Genomic DNA, 15,585 nt, shown 5'->3' with positions numbered 1-15,585 from the left:
ACACACTAATGATTGATATTACAGTATAAAACTGTGCCTCTTTTAAAATGTGCAATTCCCTATCTTTTGTGATCAACGCATTGAGTTGTTAGCTATTCAGCAACACTTTTCTATCATTAGACACCTGATTGGGAATGGAGGACTATGTGAATGCAGTTTGTTTCCTCTGCAGGTAGAGGAACTTTGTCCGCTTGATATCACCTTTCTGGGATAACAATTGGACTTCAACCTCGCATTTCATTGGTTTACACTGAATGTGTTTGAGTTCAAGGGACATGCACATTTTTTCTAACAAAATTTAACATAGTTCAAAGACCTTTTGAAGAGTTTTTTTTAAAAGAAAAAACTGAATTGGTACCAAAAGTTAATGAACACTAGAAAAGCTTCAGGAAAACCGGTCTAGTCCCAAAGATAGAACTACAGATGAGAGGATATTTTAGTCTATTTTGTTTGGCCATTTTTTCTACCTCCCCAAGTTCTGCTCTTTAATTTGTTTTATTTTTGCTCTCTTAGAAATGTTGTTTACATAAACACATTCCTGGCATCTAACTCACGTTTATCCTCTTAGCCTGCTTACTGTTGAGTTCAAAAATAATTTTCTTACTACTTTTTATATCTCAATAATATCTGCTCTGTAATCTGCCTTCAAGGCAGAAAAGCTCACGATCTGTCTTCCAGGTTTTCTCCCTAAATCCAGTCCTCTGGTGCGAGGGATTGGCTCTGTGCCTTTTCTCTAAACTGTACTCTAGTTGTAAATGTCTCCCTAGTGCCTCACCAGAACCGAACATGGATGATGTGAATTGAGCATTACATTTAATCATTTCCTGTGCCTCACATTCTGCTGCTTTTGGTTATGTAGTTGTATTCTATTGTTACTTGTGGTTCTAGGTATTAGTGAGTCCCTGACTCTTGGTGTACTCTAGACCTCAAAGGTCTACCCTTAACCATCCCTTTATTTCCTTTGTATGTGCTTTAGTCTTTGTTAAATGTAATCGTGCCATTGTTTTTGACCCCTTTGCATGGGAAGTATATTAGGTAAAATATCAATGCACTCTGAATCCACAGCTTCTCCTATTTTGTTAGAGTAAATTGACAAATTTATCGTCTGTAACCAATAACACTTGCTTTCTGCCCTGTAGTCAGTTTCTTTTATCCATCCCAATTTTTGTCCCTGCAACATTTGGGTACTAATCGTATTTTGTAAGGAGTTTGTCGCAATGTTTTCTTTGCAACTCTTGATACACTGTGGCCTGCCCTTTGCTAAACTCCACTAAAACCACTTCATTTATGGTGGGGTTTTTCTCTCTCTTTTGGACATGCTTTTAATTGTTGTGTCCTTGCATAGAGAACTGTACTCTTTGCCTTTATTGTATTTATGAAATTCTCTCCTTTGCTGTCCTATTTCTGTCTATCTTCCAAGGTAAGCAGTATTTCTGTTCAGCTTGTATCGTAGTTCCTTGATAAATGCAGCCTCTAATTCAGTTTATTGCAAATGCTTCTGCTGTTCCTCCATTAGCTTTTCCTTTACCATTGACGTCAGACTTTTTTAAAAATCTGGTTTGTTGGCTAGCACCTCTTTCCTTAGCCTTGCATGGGATCCATGTCCTGGGTTTGAATGATTTACAAAAGCTGCTTTGATTGCTCGTTGTGTGGTTTCTCTGTCTTTCAAAATCATTGCTTTCACTTTGGGAGAGAAAGAAGTCTTCATTATGAAAATATTTGTTAATACTGAATGTTAAATAAAACAAGCTTATTAAAACAGACAAGATTTTTCTCTGGTTAAGGATCAAAGATATCTGAGGGTACAGAATTTTCTCAAAAGGGAGACAGCCCAGCAAGAGGTCATTGTACACATTGGTGCTAATGACATCAGAAGGGAACAGGATGATTCTGAAAGGAGACTAAAGAAAGTTAGGCAGGAATTTTAAAAATGAGATCCTTGAGGTTAGTAATGTCTGAATTACTCCTGATGCTATGAGCTAGTGAGGGTAGGAATAGGAGGATAGAGAGATGAAGTCAGTGGCTGAGGAGCTGGTGCAGAGGAGAGGGGTTCACATTTCTTTGGATCATTTGACTCTCTTCTGGGGTCGAAATGACCTGTACAAGAAGGATGGATTACACCTGAATTGGAAGGGGACTAATATACTGGCACAGAGATTTGCTAGAGCTGCTTGAGAGGATTTAAACAAGTGAGGAGGTGGGTGTTGGGGGTTGGTGGGCCATGATGGTAGAAGGCAGGGCAGATGACTGAGATGCCAGCAACCATGGTTAGATTCATTTTAAAATGGTGATGGAAAAGAATAGACCAGATCTAAAAGTTGAAGTTCTGAATTGGAGGAAGGCGAATTTTGATATTAGGCAAGAACTTTCAAAAGTTGATTGAGGGCAGATGTTCACAGGTATAGGGACAGCTGGAAAATGGTGTGCCACAAAGATCGGTGATGGGTACACTGCTTTGTCACTTTTAGAAATGATTTGGATGTGAACGTGGGAGATATAGTTATTAGCCTTGCAGATGACACTAAAATTGGAGGTGCAGTGGACAACAAAGAAGGTTACCTCAGTAAATTGGGATCTTGATCAGATGGGCCTGAGGAGTGGCAGATGGAGTTTAATGGGCAGCATGGTGGCTCAGTGGTTAGCATTGCTGCCTCACAGCACCAGGGACCCAGGTTGAATTCCATGCTTGAGAGACTCTGTGTGGAGTTTGTACGTTCTCCCCATGTCTGCGTGGGTTTCCTCTGGGTGCTCAGCTTTCCTCCCACAGACCAAAGACGTGCAGGTTAGGTGAATTGATTAAGCTAAATTGTCCATAGTGTTCAGGGATGTGTAGGTTGGGTGCATTAGTCAGGGGTAAATGTAGAGTAATTGGGTGGGTTTCTCGTCAGAGGGTTGGTGTGGACTTGATGGGCCAAATGGCCTGCTTCCACGCTAGGGATTCAATTCATTCTATTCTCGGTAAATGTGAGGTGCTGCATTTTGGAAAGGCAAATCAGAGCAGGACTTAAGCACTGAATGTTCAGCAACACTCCCCAGGACCTTACCAAAGACCTTTGGAGTGCAGGTTCATAGTTCCTTGAAAGTGGAGTTGCAGCTAGATAGGGTAGTGAAGAACGTGTTCGGTATGCTTTTCTTTATTGGTCCGAGCATTGAATATAGGAGTTGGAAGGTCATGTTGCAGCTGTATAGGATGTTGGTTCGGCTGCTTTTGGAATGTTGTGCAGTTCTGGCTCCCTCCCTCCTATCAGAAGGATGTTGTGAAACTTGAAAGGTTCAGAAAAGATTTACAAGAATGTTGCCACGGTTGGAGCTATAGGGAGAGGCTGAATAGGCTGGGGCTGTTTTCCCTGCAGCATTGGAGGCTGAGGGGTGACCTTGTAGAGCTTTATAAAATCATGGGGGACATGGATAGGATAAATAGGCAAAGTCATTATTTTTTTTTCCCCTGGGGTAGGAGAGTCCAGAACTTGAGGGCATAGGTTTAGTGTGAGAGGGGAAAGAAATAAAAGGGACCTAAGGGGCAACCTTTTCAGAGGGTGGCATGTGTATGGAACAAGCTGTCAGAGGAAATGGTGGAGGCTGGCACAATTGCACCATTTAAGGCATCTGGATGGGAATATGAATAGGAAAGGTTTAGAGGGATATGAGCGAAATGCTAGCAAATGGGACTAGATTAGGTTGGGATATTTGGTCGGCATGTACGAGTTGGACAGAAAGGTCTGTTTCCGTCCTGTATATCTCTATGACTCTTAACTCTCTACCATGGTTTAGTTGTTAGCACACTGGTCTGAATGAGATTATAGGTTTAGTCCTGGTTTAGGATTTCACAGTTGAAGGCTGCCACTCCTAGTGTGAAAAGGTGAGAGTTGTTAACACTTGGCTTTTTAGCTTTCTCTTGAGACCTTTCAAACAAAAATCACAAAAACAAAGCAATTCAATCAGCGAAGGGAGACACAAGTTGCAGAGAATGGATTATTGTCAGCACCATGGGGAGAGGTTGTCAGCAGAGGAGTTCTGCAGGCTCTGGAGAGGGGCATCTCTACAGTACCGAATGCAACAGATTAGCGTTTGGGTGGAGGGTTCCCAGAGTTTCTGGCATCGAAAGGTCAAATCTAGAAAGCTGCGGGATCAGCAAGCTATCACTCAGAGCTGGCGAAGGTTTAGGAGGCTGTTCACTTTGGAGCCTTAACAGATTTAGTTTGTGCATTTTAAGTTCAGATAAGTTTTGGAATTTAAGAATATTAATTTATAATCTTTTGCAATCTAAAATTGTAGATAGGGGAAGGGTTGGTTCCTTTTCAAGGTTGCACTTTGATCTGTTCCTATTGTCCTCTTAATACAATGGATATTAATGTTTCCAAGATCCGGATGCCACAAGTAAGTGGCAGACGTTGGGATTGGAGCTGAGTGTTTTTATTCTTAAGGTAAGTCTAAGTCCACAACTTGCGAAAGGGGCAGAAGTGCCATTTAGTAGAGTGGGATGCTCCTCTTGTTGGATGTGGGCAATGTGTTGACTGTCCATGGAGGCAAGAAAGTAAAGACTGCAGATGCTGGAGTGTTAGAATTGAAAAGGATGGGGCTGAAAAAGCACAGCAGGTCGGGCAGCATTCAAGGAGCAGGAGAGTCTGTGTTTCAGGCATAAGCCCTTCACCAGGAATGTCCCTGGAGACTGTCTATGGCAAGTGTTTGGCCGCAGCTCTTATCCGATGCATAGAATGGCAGGTGGATCTTTGAGGAGTATACAGAAGTCAGAGGTTGATAGCTTTAGGGTACAGTCAGATACACATTAGTGACTGTCAGGTGAGGTAGGATGTTGTGGAAGAATCTACTGTTAATGTTTCCCTTTCAAACAAGTATTCTGTTTTGGATATTGATGGGAATTGCGCTCTGCAGCTCACATGTCTGGCTGTTAAGGGGTATGTCAAGGTCCAAACTATCGATTGCAATAGGGGACTCTAATTGAAGCACAGGCGTTTCTGTGGCTGTAAGTGAGACATCAGGGTGGTGTGTTCCCTCCATGGTGCAGGGTCAAGGATATCTGAGCAGTTATAGCAAATTCTCAAAGGAGAGGTGTGAGCAGCCAGATGTTGTGCAGTATCAATGATGTAGGCAGAGAAACGGATCAGATTTTGAGAGAATGTAAATTTAGGCTGGAGATTTAAAAAGCAGGTGTCAACAGAAAACTCCTGAATTACTGCTGCTGCCATGTGAGTGTGAGAAGAAATAGGAGGATAAGGCAGATTAATGAGTCACTGAGGAGCTGGTGCACGGAGCAGGGGCTCACATCTTAGGATCTCTTGTGGGGCAGAAGTGACCCCTCTAAGAGGGAAGGATTGCACCTGAACTGCATATCCTTGTGGGAAGGTTTGCTGGTGCTACTCAGTCCCCAAACTAGTTTGGGGGTGGTGGGACCCTCGTGAGACAAGAGAAGGTTGACACTGATAAGAGGGGGCAAGTTAAATGGACAAGGCAGGCAAGAGGTCAGCAACAGATGAGAAGACTAATGAATTAAATTGCATTTATTTCCGTGCAAGAGACCTGTTGGGTAAGGCAGATGAACTCTGGGCATTGGTGGGAACATGGGACTAGGAAATCTAGCTATTACAGAAACATGGCTGAGGTGGGGATAGGACTGACAGCTTAATATTCCAGGGTATAATGCCATAGGAAGAATACAAAGGAAGCAGGAGGAGTGTTTTTGGTTAAGAACAACATGACAGCAGTACTTTGGACAATCCCCCAGGAATCTCCTATGAAACTATATGGATGGAACTGAGAAATAAGATGATTCTCCTTGATGGATTTGTACTATAGCCCCCCGCCCCCCCCCCCCCCCCCCCCCAGCCAGTGGGAAATTGGAATGAATATCTAAGGTATCACAGTTGTAAGAATAATTGGGGTATAATGATATAGGATTTTAACTTTCTAAACATAGTCTGGGACATCCATGGGGAGGAATTTGTTCAGAAATCTTTTTATTTAATATGTGAATATACCTACAAGAGAAGTAGGCCCATTTATGCCAATCAGTTTCTTATTAGCAAATCAAATTTCTACCTATGCTAAAATTAGTACCTATTCCGACCTGATTCCTTGATTTCAAACTGTAGTCTTGAAATGCTTTCCCAGATAATTCTCTATAATTTAACCAACCTCATTTGCTGGTGATAAACTTGCAATGCAGGCGATAATGCTGCAGTATTTAGTCTGCAGCACTAGGTGGCAACAGCGCGTCATACCAATAGTGTTGTATGTTCTATACTAATCACAGTAGTCTGCCGGAAATAAACATAGTTCGCAAAGATTTGTTATGCATTCAAGTTGGTATTTTAAAATTAATATTTCTGAAAAAAGAATTGCAGTAAGAGATCTCCTGTTCAATTTGCATCTGAGTGGAAATGATCCCAGCCAGGCTGACAAAGGAGCATTGCAGTTGGCTTCTCCTCTCGTGGACTAGAGAGGGGAAAACTGACTGTGGTGTTACCGTGTTGTGCCATCCAGTGATCCATGTGAGGAAGTGATCAGTTGGAGCTGAGATTCCCAGTTGGCCTTGGCATTTGGATGACCAGCTAACACATGCCTGCCTGGCCTGTATGAAGGAGAAAGTGAGGTCTGCAGATGCTGGAGATCAAAGTTGAAACTTTATTGCTGGAACAGCACAGCAGGTCAGGCAGCATCCAGGGAACAGGAGATTCGACGTTTCGGGCACAGGCCCTTCAGGAATTCCTGAAGAAGGGCCTGTGCCCGAAACGTCGAATCTCCTGTTCCCTGGATGCTGCCTGACCTGGCCTGTATGAAAGCAGGCTTCTTAGGGTAAAACTGCAGAAGGCAGCTGTACTGAAGGAGCCATAGCTTTGTTATAACCGGGAACTTTGGAAGATGTAAATTGCAGGTGGGATGTCATTGACTGCAGAGTTTACAAATTATTTTGTGGAATGTGAAGTTCCAGCCAGGATTTAAATCATATTGGGGTTAAGGGTTTATTTTTTTAAGGATAATTTAAGCACCAAAATTGATGCAGTAGTTCCAAAGAAAACTAATCATGAGCTAAACTTTAATGAACCATGACTTTGTAAAGAAACAGTCAAACTCCTAAGCCACATTTCTGTAAGAAATAGACATTTAACATCTCGTTCTAACTTGTTTAAAAAATATGAATTTTACTTCTAATAGTGGAGGTTTTTGTTTTTGGATATTGCAGCTCTTGGCCCTCAGTCCAACAAAGATGTGATGTGCTCCTGTTCAGAGCTGGGGCTACTGACTGGATTTTGCAACTCAGACACAATTCAAATGCATGTTCTTTGCCACCTTGTCCTCTGATTTTGTACAGCATTGTAATTACTTCCATGTGACTTTCAATTATTGGTATAAATTTAAAATGTTCATGTTAATGTGCATAAGAATATTGTAGTGTAGGAGTGGCCACTTCAATCACTCACAGTTTTCTGTAAGTCTTTCCTGCTTTTATTTTTGTCTCCATGTTTGGATTTTTCACTCTTATTTACTGTTTCATCTTCAGCAATGGCTTGGATGCACATGAGTTTGCACTTTACTAATATTAAATATAATTTTTAAGATCTTTTTCATTTCTCTTCATTGGAATTTTACTCTGTGAAATCATTCTAACTTAACGTAACAACTTGCCATCAAGAATCCCAAGCAGGCCATTAAGACCCACCAAGTCCCCATTGACCCTCCAAAGAGAAGACCCATCCCAGTCCTGTAACCCTGCCTTTCCCAAGGCCACTCCATCTAACCTGTGCATCTTTGAGCTGTGGGAGGAACCAGAGCACCCAGAGAAAAAACACAGACATGGGGAGAATGTTTAAACTCCACAGTCACTCAAGGCTGGACTTGAACCTGGGTACCTGACGCTGTGAAGCGACACTGCTAATCACTGAGGCACCTTTGCCCAATATTGTCAGTTTTTAGCTGGAAAGGGGTGTAGTGGGGGAAGCTGTAACTTGTGAACCACACAACAGGCCTTCATCCCTTTATTGTATCCATGTGAACCAACCTGATGGGTTTTCTAAGACTTTTACACCCTCACTGTAACAGAAGGCTCAATGTTGTTCACTCCATACCTGACCAGAAACTGTAGAAGCTCACTTCAGTTTGAGAGTTCTATACTTCTAGTATTAAAGCCAGAGTTTTGTTTCCTTCATTAAATGCACTATCCGCTGGAGCTGCTCCTGTTTCCTCACCTTTTTTCTTTTCTAAATTGTTGCAGCTACTACCAGGATCCTCTTCCTGTCAATAGGAAATGATGATCTTTCAAAGCACGTTGCCTGTGCCCACACTGAATGATCCAGTGCTGATAATTAGGGAAACCATTTCCCATATGTTTACAATTTGAGAAACTCCCCTTCCCTTAAAACCTTCACTGCCTTCCCTCTGTTAACACATGATGGGAACTAATAGTCGGTCTGCCTGCTTTGAGAACGTTTGTGCTTTGGGATCCTTGAGGCAGGTGGATTTTTGCGCCAAATGTCTTGGTCTGACAATTGGATTGTACAGTGTTTTTTTTTTTAAAAATGTATTCACTCATGGGACGTGGCCATTGCTGGTTGGTCACCTCTTATTGCCCACCCTAAGTTGTCTGTGAGAAGGTGGGGGTGAGCTGTAGCCTTGAACTGCTGCAGTCCACATGCTGTAGGTAGACCCATAATGCCCTGAGGAAATTCCAGGATTTTGACCCAGTCACAGATCAGCAAAACACCCAAGACAGGATGGGAAGTGGCTTGGAAGGAAATAACCAGGTGGTACACGGTGTTCCCATGTATCTGCTTATGTCCTTCTAGATGTTAGTGGTCACTAATCTACTCACCTAAGTCAGACAAGCTTGTGGATTCCTTGGATGGCGTGTAGTTTGATGTTTGTTTTTGGACTGAGCAGTAGGGCTAGCTAAACTGCTCTTGCAAAGATTTTGATGGGCTGAATTTCCTCTACTTTTGCTGTTTCCAATACCAGGCTTATCTGATGCCTTTCAACTGGAACTCCACTTGCTGTGTCAATCCTGTGCTTTGAATTCTGTGTTCAGAGATTAGGCCGCACTAGCTATATGACATGCCAGAGAGTCCCTTCTCTTGCATTTGCATTTCTATCCTCCGATAAGGCAATCATCTGTCTTTTTTAAATTGACTGCAAAATTATTAAATTACTGACAAGATGCCTTTCAGGTTTTGTGCAAAAATGAAGTATCCGGAAAAATACCTTGGATTAAAAATTGAATTTTTTGAAAAAAGTCCTTCTGGTTTGAATTTTGCTAATTTCCTTTTTTTTTCTCTTCAGGTTTTGGAGCTGCTAGCAGTTCTGCTGCTCTTGAAGATGACCGTTACTCTAAAAACAATGTTCTTCATAGTTATCATGCACAGATAGATAGCAGTCTAGGTAAGGCATTGTCATATTTTAGTCTTGTGTGTCCATGCATTTGTTTCTTGCACCCATCCACACCTCAAGAAAATGTCATTCGACTGGTATTGGACAGGTACTGCATTAATTCTGGCCTCCCTGATATAGGAAAGATGTCAAACTTGAAAAGGTTCAGAAAAGATTTACAAGCATGTTGCTGGGGTTTGAGCAGTAGGGAGAGGCTGAATAGGCTGGGGTTATTTTCTCTGGAGGGTAGGAGGCAGAGTATTGATGTTAGAGGTTTATAAAGTCATGAGGGGCATGGGTAGGGTGAATAGCCAAGGTCCTTTTCCCCAGGGTGAGGGAATCCAAAACTAGAGGGCATAGGTTTAAGGTCAGAGGGGAGAACTTTGAAAGAGACCTGAGGGCAACTTTTACACAGAGGGTGGTGAGTGTATGGAATGAGCTGCTGGAGGAAGTGGTGGAGGCTGATATAATTGCAACATTTGGATGGATAAATGAAGAATAGGAAGGGTTTTGAGGGATATGGACCAAATGCGGGCACATAAGACTAGACTAATTAAGGATATCGGATTTGGATGACTTGGACTGAAGGGTCTGTTTTCATGTTGAACATCCCTATGACATTTCCCATTGAAACCTCGGAAATTACAATATTTTATTAGGTAAATGGAACTAAAGCACTAGGCTATTGTGATCTAATTCTGATGTGATCCTGAGTCTCTCTGCCTCCTGGAGATTTTTGTAGTTTTGAGGCACAAATAGTGCCTCCTTTATGGCTTGGTCTTTCAATGATCAGCCATCTTTAATGCCACGAGTGACCTGTTGTTACTCAGCAGATCTATCAGCAACTGGTCTAAAGTCTCTATAGCTTTTTTTTATTCAAGTACTGTGTCCAACACCACCACCACCCCTACCCAAACAAAACCTCTAAACAAGTGTATTCCCTGCAACAGATACAATAACCCACTGCATGAAGGATCAATTGTTGCACGTTTGAAGATCTTTAATCTGACAGCAGCAGCACTTTCTGGTACACGAAATCTCCAGTGGCCCTCCCTCCTTTGCCCTTCCTGAGCTTCCAATCTCTGTCCTGCTGTTGTGGCAAAGTGTCCAAGGGGGGGGGGGGTGTCACATGTTTAATTGCCAGTAACAAATGTCTTGTCTTCTGGTCCCTCCAAGTACATGAACTTGTCAATTTTATTTTGCCAATCAATAAAGCATTTCCTTCTACAAATTGCTGTGCTCAAAAGTAATAAATAATTCAAATGATAAGGTTCTTTGTAAATTCTAGTTCAAATTTATATTAATGGTTCAAGCATACCACTTGTAACTGTAATGGGTAGCTTGTATTTCTTTTGCATTCATGTTGCATTCTAATTTCCATTTTAAGTGAATTTTGTCATATATACTTCCTCCAAGATCACCTTTCCCTTTTACAGTCAGGAATACTTCAGTAGGGAATTATGAGGTAGCAATTTTGTGGTTTCAAGTCCCATTGCAAGAGTTTGAATGCAGGGCGTTAGGCTGGCATTCCAATGCGGTACTGAAGGAGTGTTGCCATCGCCAGAGGGTACCATCTTTTGAGTAAGCAGTTGAATCGCAGCTGCCTGTACTGTTTTGAAGAAGAGTAGGAAGTTATCCTTACTGATGAGCATGTATATCCCGGAATCAACAGGAAAAGAGCACGGTGGCTCAGTGGTTCGCACTGCTGCCTCACAGCACCAGGTCCCAGATTCGATTCCAGCCTCTTGTGACAGTCTGTATGGAGTTTCCACATTCTCTGTGTCTGCGTGTGTTTCCTCCAGGTGCTCTGGTTTCCTCCCACAGTCCAGAAATGTGCAGGTCAGGTGAATTGGCCATGCTAAATTGCCCATAGTGTTAGGTGCATTAGTCAGAGGGAAATGGGTTTGGGTGGGTTACTCTTCAGAGGGTCGGTGTGGACTTGTTGGGCTGAAGGGCCTGTTTCCATACTGTAAGTCCTCTAAACTAAACAAATGACTTGGTCATTCACATGTGGTCTGTATGAGCTTCCTGTGTGCACATTTCCTGACTTTAACAATAGTGACTATTGTTCAGAAGTACTTTAATCAACATATAACTATGTACAAGATGTCTTACGATTGTGAAAGCTTCTATAGTGGCCTTTCTAGTTATCTAAGCATGAGTCATGGTTCCTTCTGTTTCTTCTCTGTAATCACAGATGAGCTCTCCTCTGGCCTTGGCCGTCTGAGGGGGCTGGCAATTGGCCTGCAATCAGAAATTGATGACCAGGATCAGATCATTGACCGGTTGACGACCAAGACAGAGCGCCTGGACTCTAAGATTATCGCAACTGATCGACAGATTCGTAAACTGTAAAATGTTGCTTGGGATTTCACGTTATTTTAAAATCCTTCTGAAAATAGCTGACCTTGCAGAAATAACTCTATTCAGATGTTTTCATGAGTGGGTTTTAAAGAAAACAACTTGATACACCTTTACCCCCCAACCAAGAAATTGACTTGATTCTTGACAATGTATTTCTGAATGTATAGCAATGGCATCTGAATTTTTGATTATGTATGTTGGGTGTCTGTTACCAATACTAATTGATATGCAATGCAGAAAGGATCTGAAGTTGTACAGCAATTTTACGTGCACACTCTTCTAATGTGAATGATAATGATCTGTGCCACTTTGGACAGGTGGCAAATATTGTCCAAGATTTAAAATTTGTGTGTCACTACTAATGCAAAACCTGGATGCACTTTCTTGTTACTGGTAGCTTTGATGGAATAGGGAGCCAGTAAAACTGGCCTGTGTGAAATCACTGAAGAATTATTAAACATTAGACTCCAGTTCTGTACTATGGTCTGATGAGTCAGCTTTAGCTGGTTTACATTTTGCCTGCTGACTTACAATTCAGGATGCCCCCATTCATTCTTGCCTAGTCTGTGGTTTCACTTTGAAGATGCTTGGAGAGATGTATTTGGTCATTTGTGACTAGCATCAGGTCAGCAATGTATCAACCTCTTACCAAGATGAATATATGTATCAACAATAAATGTTTCCACCAGTCAGTTATCCGTATCAAAACGTGCCCTTTGAATTTTTGCATCAAGGGAAACAACCTCTTTTGGAAGGGCTGTTTTTTTTAATGAGCAGTCTTTTGTTCTCTTGGAATTCAATTTGTAGCATATGTAAACACTTGAGTATTCAACAAAACTTCATGGTCAATGTACTTTGGCACTACTGGAGGAGCTCTCTATAGAGCAGGCCTATTAGCTGTTAATTTAATCCTGTTATGCTTGTGATGTATTTAGGGCATTTGGGCTAGAAGAATCCTTGAGAACCGCCATTAGCTGATTGTCAAGCAAATGTCTGGGGAATTGTCGTCTTTTTAAAAAGTGATTTGAAAATAATAGATTTTAAGCAAATTTGGTAATAACTTGATTGAGTTGTCACATTGGTAAATGAGTTTACTCATGTCTTCATTCATTCACTACTATAGTATTAAATTATTCTGCAGAATGTACTTCCTCCTTCACTCCTCACTGTTTGTCAATGAGCTGAGAGATGCATTGTGTCCAAGTCACTTTTTATTAGTGTTTCTTTGTCTTGTTTCTTGCCTTTGGATTTCTTGTTTCTAAGGTGCAATTGAAAGAGCTGATTAATTGAGATTGTGAACTTGGTAGTCCTAATATAAACACATGCTGTTCTCTAAACATCCGACAGAGAAGATGCAGCACTTGGAAATTCCATGAATCTGACCCCCTATTAGTTATAACCATCAGACTGCTCCTTTTGTCTAGTTATGGTGCCAAGTTGTCTGCCTGCTGAGAAATTCAAGGATCTTCACACAGCTTTGTTTTTTTTTTATTGCAAGGCTGTTTTTTCCCTCAAGGTTTGTGTTTTGATGAATGAAGTATGAAGTGAGTGGGAACAGTTGACTGAGGCCACCAGGATCAAAATTTTTGTTCTTGAGACTCTGCAGTATGTCTGTCAAAACCAGTTTATTTACTGTCCTTCAAACTAAGTTTGTGCAAACACATTGCGCCTGCCTTTTTTACCCATTAACCTTTTGTAAGTCAGGTCAGGGTTGGGTGAAGAGATCAAAGAACAGCCTATCTTGAAGGTTGCAAATTTCTCTCTTGATGCTGTTAAGTCCAAATTAGTAAATGAGCCCATCTGGACACCCTCCCAAATTATGGGGAATGTGGTAGGTTACTGCTAGACACATTCAGCAACTGAGTTTTTCAAAGGTTCTGAGGAATAATCTATAGAAAGTACCTGTTCTTAAGATGTACATCAGATTTGCATTCAAAGAAGAATGAGCAATTAATTCGACTATATTTAAAGAATCCAACTTTTTTAAACTTCACTGGTTTTTTTGTCAATGGTGGAACATTTGGAATGAAATATGCAACTTTGCGTCAAATTGTGTCTCAAACTAAAGTTTGATTTCTATTTCAAGAACCTCCCCACTATTACTTCAAATTGTGCAATATATGGGTTTGTAGCTATTGCAACTTCATTTTGGATGCAGTAACTGAGCATAAAAGCTAATTTTGTTGTAATGGACTTGAAATGTGAAACATTAAAAATGTTGGCTACAATTGAATGTGAATATCCAGTGTGCAGACTTTATTGCTTAATGACATTTTGCGCTTCCAGAACAGTTGGCAAGGAGCCAATCAATATTTGAGAGGAGCTGATTAGTTGGTGAGTGGACAACTTGCTAACATGTCAATTAATGATTAAGGTTTTGTTACAAGCCAGGTAATTAACTGGTTATCGTCATTAATGTGTGCATTCTCCATGGCAGTATCTTTACCAACATCCACTTACCAACTAATCAGCTCCTCTCCTCAAGTATAAGCATTCATTGCCTCTTTGAATTGGTATTCTTGCAAACCATTCTGGTGAGTGCAAGATGAAAGCCTGTGACAATGTGTCTTCAGCAATGAAGTTATGCACTACAAATGACTTTGTATGCAAATGTTGAATCGATGCTTGTTGAATAATTGCTAAAAATGGAATGTTAATTACTCATTCTGTAATTGTGCCATTGTGTACATGTAATTTGGTTATTTTGTAAGTTTGCATAGCCAGATTATTATCTTTACTCTTCATTGTGGACATTTTTCCTCCAAATGTGCATTAAATTGTGAATTTGAGAATCAGAGAAACAAATTGAAGTTTTCCTGCGCTCATTTCAAAAAATGAATCACAATTAGCTGCACATTACTATAGTCCTCTGGCACCACTAGTACATGGTGTGTAATCAGCAGGTGTCTGAATTTTAAACTTCCAGAAAGTAAGTTGTGTATACTTTGAGAGATTGAAAGTACTTGCTGCTCAATCCAACTTGAAGGGGAACATGTTACAATACCTGAAGTATTTTGAAACCTTGCTGCTGCCTTAGTTTCTTTCATATGTCAGAAAGACTTTGTATAGATATTTGACCTATATTAGCCTGTGGCAGCTTTTACTCCACATGGAGACTAATACATTTGAACACATTGTTTAGATAAATAAGAGTGCAGCATTTTTGTAAATCTGGAAATGGTGCCATTCTGGTATTACTTAACATGTTTAGATAGAAATGCTGTATGCAATTTATCGAGTGCCTTCTGAAAAGTTTTAATACACCAAAAGTACTAACTAGCCTATGTGGAATAGGTTGTACTAACATTTACAAGGGGCATGGAAATTATAAATTTTGACCAGAAACCCTATAATGTGATTCTGCTTTAACTGTAAAAATACTTGGAAGAGTAAACTAATAAAATGTATTTGATTTGTTACTGGGCTGGAAATATTTGTATTTTGAGCTTTAAGCTTCAACTGTCTTTACGATTTTTGGACTTTTTTAGTTAGAAATGATCTGACTCTTTGTCATAAAACCATAAAACCTCTAATGCATGTAATCTGGTAAGAGGAAATGAATGAAACTGGAGTTTTATCTTTCCCGTACAGAAGTTTGGATTTGTTTCGTTTTTTTAAGACTGAGATTGATCTGTGAAGATAGCTTGGATAATCAATGGCCAAACTCCATTGATCAATGTGGAACCGCTATCAGCTATTGGAGTGCTTTCCATCTGCATGTATGTTATATCCTACTGTTTAAAGTGGCCTTAAAAAACATGCATTCCTGACTAATGCTATTCCTTCTGCATAAAATTGGTCCCCTCTGTGGGTGACATCCTAGAAGACTTTTTTTAAAAAGTA

The 15,585-nt window shown here is 40.7% G+C and overlaps 1 protein-coding gene across 1 annotated transcript in view; it reads left to right on the top strand.

Annotated features, from left to right (window-relative positions):
• Window positions 1-15,161, top strand: part of snap29 (synaptosome associated protein 29) — a 33,728-nt gene extending 18,567 nt beyond the window's left edge. Inside the window, exons 4-5 of the mRNA XM_043715379.2 lie at window positions 9,292-9,390; window positions 11,576-15,161. Coding sequence (XP_043571314.1) covers window positions 9,292-9,390; window positions 11,576-11,733 — 257 coding nt within the window. The 3' untranslated portion in view covers window positions 11,734-15,161. The remainder of the gene's footprint in view (window positions 1-9,291; window positions 9,391-11,575) is intronic.
• The last annotated feature ends 424 nt before the right edge of the window (window positions 15,162-15,585 follow it).

Source organism: Chiloscyllium plagiosum, unplaced genomic scaffold (genome assembly GCF_037043375.1).
Source record: "Chiloscyllium plagiosum isolate Xiang-an unplaced genomic scaffold, Cpla_swu_hap1 HiC_scaffold_24, whole genome shotgun sequence".
Lineage (NCBI taxonomy): Eukaryota > Metazoa > Chordata > Chondrichthyes > Orectolobiformes > Hemiscylliidae > Chiloscyllium > Chiloscyllium plagiosum.
This window is presented reverse-complemented; position numbering and strand designations above follow the sequence as displayed.